Consider the following 6,000-nt stretch of genomic DNA (forward strand, 5'->3'; position numbering starts at 1 on the left):
CTGCTTATCCTAACCTGAAGGCGCCTTCATCAAAGCTCCAAGGCGCCTTCAATGGTCCAAGGCGCCTTCAATCCCTATGAAGGCGCCTCCAGCTCCACTTCGTAGCCAGCTTCAGGTTTTGCACCCGAGGCGCCTCCAAGCTTCATGGAGGGGCCTCGGACACTGTTCATCTGAGGGAAAACATTATTTTTTTGTACCTGCAAGATATGTTAGTCCCAAACAATATCCTGCAACACAAAGTTAGCATAAAACAACAGTATAAATATGATAAAGAATATTATGACAGTCTCCGGACTGTCCGGGTCTGACTTCGGATTTCCGATCGGAAACCCTAGGTCTACCCTCTACGGGGAACGCGTCCTCACCTACTCCACTCAGGAGATTTACCTGCTGCCAGTGCGATCCTCCAGATCGACTGGACTTTTGCTCAGCACTCGACGCTTCCGGACTTTCTGCTGGACATCCGCTTTCCGGCTAGTCCAGTCTTTCACCTGGTTCGCGACACCAGGACTTTCCACCTAGGGTTACCACCCCTTAGGACTTTTGCCTGAGGCCATCGACCTGCCAAGACTTTCCGCATAGGGTTACCACCCCCTAGGGTTTTTCCCTTTGCCTAACTGCAGTTAGGACTTTCCTGAAATCCTCAAGTAGACTTGTTAGAATACAAAACATCTTAACTTTGAATTCTTTGCCATTATCAAAACATGAGTTCGATCGTCGGATGCTTCCCGCACCAACAATCTCCCCCTTTTTGATTATGACAACTCAAATTCAAAGTTAAGTAAACAAAAAAAAAATAACCACTTAATACCGACAAATTTGCTAATTATAGGTGACCATATTAACCACAGCAAATTTTGCTAAACTCTATGCTCCCCCTTAACTGTTGCTCTCCCTTAACTGATGTTCCCCCTTTTTATTAATTTAAATTTTGAATTGAATTTTGCTACTCTCCCCCTTTGCCATATATCAAAAAAAAAAAAAAATAATAGACTAGATATTTCTTAGTTAAGTGCAAAGATAGATTTTAAAGTTAGCTAGGCTTAGTAAGGATGAGAACATTAAGATTGCAATGTTGCATAGATCTTTTTTAGAAGTATTGAATTTTAAAACTTAGGTTCAAATTCAGTTGGTCCTTAAGTCCAAGCATGAGTTATATTCAATTAACTGACTAGGTATCAGAGCTCTAAAGATCAAAACATGCTTAAGCAGAAAGCTGAGTGTACTTTTCCAACTGTCTAACCTTTAGCTACTTGCTGACTGCTTATAGGGCAACAATTTTCACATGGTTAGTCAAGTCAAGTCAATTTGGTCCAGTTAGATTTGACTAGAGCTGGAAGACTTGACTTGATTGATGTTTATTGCGTGTTTAATGCCCAGACTCATATCGATGCACAGATATAAGCATTCTTGAGTCCAGGCTGAACCCTATGCATCTCACGTCGTTCTATAAAACACAATCAAGGTAAACCTAGGTGTTTGTGAGATGCTCTGGCTTAATTCTAGGGGAACATGATTTCTAGGGGGAAACTTAGGCTAATTCCAGAATTTTGAAAAATCTAAGAAAATTGGGAATTAAAAAAAAAACTATTTTTCCTAAATTTTAAAAAATGACAAATAAATCCAGAATTTGTGAAACTGACTAAGTATTCAAGTAAGTACATAACCCTTCAAAGAAGTCTAACAAAATGAATAGGTAGTGTAGGTGCTTATAGTACAATGCATAAAAATAGTCATATCAAATAGCTGGATCATCCATGTGAGGAGCATCAGCGGAAGATGGTGCATGGGGATGCTCGGGTGCTGGCTGACCCAGACGTCGTATCTCGTCACGAAGGGACGTAAATCCGGCAGCCATCTCAGATCGAATAGAGAGAACTATCCGTCGTGTCTGGATGGACTCGACCTCGAGTCGAGCAAGTCGGTCCTCGACGGAGAGTGATGTAGATGTCGAAGGTCCAGCTGAGGTGGATGGTCTGGCAGACGGGGAGGGATCTGAGAAAAGAGCCTCGGCTAAGAAATCAGCCCACTCGGTTGCTGGAGCGATAGGGGCAGCTGCTGGCTGTGGTCGTCCTGTCCAGGCTAGAACTCCATCAGCTGTGATATCAGCACCGGCTAGTCTACAACTATGGGATCCTAGCTCGTTATATATAGTAAGAGGAATGACTGTTCCCCTGGTCACATCTATACCCTCTATAGTCGAAAAGAAGCGTGTTAGAATATGACAATAGGGCATGTGTGCTGTCCTGGAGGTGACTGTCCCAGATGCACAGATAATGTTCTGAAACATATGCAAGGCTATATCGATGTCAAATCGATGACACAGGGCGTACAAGAAAAATGAGTGTGAAGATCTCATCTTCGGGACATCCCGAGATGAGATCGGCAAAATACATGCTGTCAGGACCCTATACATCATATAGTCCCACTACAAGAAAAAAGCCTTACAACAACGGTTTTTCACCGTTGTCGTAGCCCCTTTCGGCCTGTTGTTAAAGGCTGTGTTGTTAAAGGGGGTACCCAAAGACAACGGTTTTTAACCGTTGTCTTTGAAGACAAAGACAACAGTTTTTACAACGGTGAAAAACTGTTGTCTTTTCCTTCAAAGACAACAGTTTTTCACCGTTGTCTTTGAGCGTCTACCTTTAATAACAGGGTCTTCAACAACAGTTTTAAACTATTTACGACAACAGTGAAAAATCGTTGTTTTTTTTTGATAAAAAATAAAAAAAATATTAAAATTTATTATACAATTTTCTAGTATTATAAATCATTCAAAATACTAAATTTGTAAATAAAATTTAACATATAATTTTCTAACATTCGAAAATAATATTTACAACATTCCGAAGAAATTTCAAAAGCAGCCAACAAAATGACAACGACACTATTAAAACAAAGGTAGAACAACACAACATCCTAATCCTAGAAGAGTAACACAACATCCTAATCTTGATATCCAGTTTTGAAGAGTTGGATCATTTGAACTACTTTTACCATGTACAACACTAGAAGAGTAACAAAACACTACTTCTTAATTCTCCTAATCCTTCATCTTCTTCATCCTTGCCATGTTTGCATCGTACTTGGATCGAAGTGGACCAAGTAGATAAAGAAAGAAGATAAACTAAATGCCTTCATCTTCTTCATCCTTGCTTCTTAATTCTCCTAATCCTTCATCTTCTTCATCCTTGCTTCTTAATTCTCCTAATCCTTCAAACTCCACCTGTAAGAAGAAGATAAAGAAATGTCACTTGATCTAAACTAAATGCCTATGAATAATAAAAAAAATCTGAAATCTCATAAAGTAGACTTAATTCATTAATAATGCATCATATTGAATGCCTCTCCATGACTAGCTTAATAGCCTGTGCTATAGACATGTCTTCATTTGTTTCATACCTGAGTTTGTTAGCCTGTAAACGTTGAACAGTCATTTCACAAGAGAAATATTTCCAAGTTATCAGCACTGCAGATATAAGGTTAATAAAGAACTTGCCTCTTCCAGAATGGTTTCAAACACCTTACCAACTTTTTCCACTAGATCTTGAGGCACTTGATGTCCATCACCATCAAAGAGTGCGTAGCTGAAAAATAGAAGTAAATTTGTCTCCATAAGATTATAGTCTCCATGATCAGTGATATCTGTTAATTATTCAATTAACCATTACCTCTCCAAGTCATGATCATACAAGACAGAATTGTCACCAGAAGTTCGATAAATTGGTAGACCAAGTCTTCCAATCCAAGATGCCAATGGATTCTCGTTGCAGACACCATGCAACCTGAAGTGTCCAAATTAAAACTTCTAGTCACTGAAATTTTGAAGGCTGGCCACAATCCTCTTCAGAAGGAATGAAAACAAAAACACAAAAAAAAGAAGCATACCAGGCTGCTCCCATGTCAACAGGAAAACCAAATGAGTAGTTAGTGTGAACTCGACCACCAATTCTATCCCGAGATTCTAAAAGCACAACCTAAGGAATAAAAAATAAACTTCCATGTGATACAAATTTACCCAGCCACTTCACACACTGCATTCATATCAGAACTTAGAATCTAATATGTAAAGGCAACTGAAAAAACTGTTAATTTATATCGACATAACACCTGAAAAGCTGCATTTTTCAGTGCATGAGCAGCTGCAATCCCTGCAAATCCACCACCAATGATAATGGCAGAAGGAGAGCGAGATTGCCTTACATCAGTCTTCTGATAGAATGATGCTGCAAGAAAATTTAAGTCAATATATATATATAGATATATATGTTGATGTGAAGCAGTAAAATGCAAACTAGAATATATTTTAACACCATGAAAAAAAACATAATTAATAATAAATCCAACACAAGAACAAGCGACATATTCTGTCGTGTTGTATATATATTTACCAAATGCATTTTCCTTCCACATGGTTGAACTCTAAAAATAATTCAGAAAGTACCCCAATAATAAGACTGACAACAGAAAACACCCCAAACATAAAAATTTAGTTTTATTTGCAATTATGACACATAATCATGTAACTAGCTTCAGTATTCCCACAAAAAAAAGATATGTAACATAACAATATACTGATACAAAGAAAACTAAAGGGATGACCATTAAAGGAAAGAATACCTTAAATAAAATGAATTCAGAAAGTTCCCATAGGCTCTGGATTAATCCTTTAAGTTTACTTTGATCATGAGCTAAAACATTGCAGTGAATAGATTTAAATCGAAGTAGGTAAAATTCCCATTTTGGCAGCCTGTATACCTTACGAAACCCATCTGCAATTTCACACTAGAGGTTGAAATCGAGCTCTTAAAAATCTTTAAACTTGATATACCGAAAGCTGGAATAGAGCAGGAGGCTATATTCAATGATGCGGAGGGATCGACCATGAGATCGACTACATGTTCAATGATGCCGTTGAAAATTGTATCAACCTGATCCTTTCCTTCATCAAGCTACTGCTGCAATAACCGGCATCCGTGCTGGTCTTTAGCAAGGCAATATATTTGTTCTTTACTCATAAAGCTGAGACACTTTGTAATGGTTCCCTGAACAATCCTTTGGTTCCTTGGGGAATGAAGCCCTCCAATTGCCGAGGAATTGAGTCTCCCTTAGAGATCTTCCGTGCCATTGTCACTAGATGATCGCCAGAAACCAAGAAAGGTTCTCCTCTAATCATCTGTGAGTGAAATAACATATCAGATATTGGATAAGACCCATTACCAGATTGACTAAAATTGCCAGAATCGTTTCCCTGGAAAGGGGTATTTGGTCGCGAAACTTGACCAATTTTCAACTCTCTTGTTCCAAAAGAGGGATTCCCAAACAAGTTTACAACTCCAGGATAACGCTGGCGGATTTGAGGCAGAGACGTGTTCCCATTCCCATTTACCAAAGAATCCCATCCAAAAGAGTCGAGCGAAGACCCAAACAAACAACCCACTCGGTGATGGTTGGTATGGGGCAGGGAACGATTGATCGGTCCATTTCAGTTGGCGCCGAGACGGACATTGCGAAGGTTTTGGAGCAGGAGGGTCTCCTCCAACGGAAGCGAATGCTCCGCTAACGAGCTTGGAACCCCCTCAGACCAGATACACCCACCGCCATCCCCATGGAGGATCGACGTCGGCAACTCATCGGCGATACAGAAACCGGCACCGTCGGGTCTATCGAGGACACCACGATGACGAAGATGGGGAATCTCATCCAATAGATTATCGATATCGAGCTCCTCCGCTCTCTTTCCCATTATCACGTCTCACTCCTCCAAGAGTCTAGCAGAATCAGGAAAGAAACGGGATAAGAGGAGGATTAGGGTTCGACGACCAGGATTTGTGGCACGGGGAGCCTTCGCGGAGGCGAAGAAGAAGAGTGTGGAGCAAGAAGATGATAGAAGGGGCTTTATATAGAGGAATGCGAAGAGGGCGAGCCTAGAGTACCGTAGACGGCGAGAAGATGCAGGAGTATCTAGGGTTTTCGACGAGAAGATGCAGGAGGAAGAAG

General features: G+C 40.2%; 1 protein-coding gene across 1 annotated transcript; it reads right to left on the reverse strand.

Annotated features, from left to right (window-relative positions):
* Positions 1 to 3,180: 3,180 nt before the first annotated feature.
* On the reverse strand, positions 3,181 to 5,746 carry LOC122043626 (polyamine oxidase 3-like). Its single transcript, XM_042604234.1, has 7 exons — positions 5,599 to 5,746; positions 4,111 to 4,226; positions 3,889 to 3,977; positions 3,672 to 3,785; positions 3,500 to 3,587; positions 3,403 to 3,416; positions 3,181 to 3,226 (listed from the first exon to the last, which is right to left on the reverse strand). The coding sequence occupies exons 1-7, from the start codon at positions 5,744 to 5,746 to the stop codon at positions 3,208 to 3,210; spliced, it is 588 nt and encodes a 195-aa protein (XP_042460168.1). The 3' UTR covers positions 3,181 to 3,207.
* Positions 5,747 to 6,000: the final 254 nt, after the last annotated feature.

The sequence above is a fragment of the Zingiber officinale genome, chromosome 2A (genome assembly GCF_018446385.1).
Source record: "Zingiber officinale cultivar Zhangliang chromosome 2A, Zo_v1.1, whole genome shotgun sequence".
NCBI classification, from domain to species: domain Eukaryota; kingdom Viridiplantae; phylum Streptophyta; class Magnoliopsida; order Zingiberales; family Zingiberaceae; genus Zingiber; species Zingiber officinale.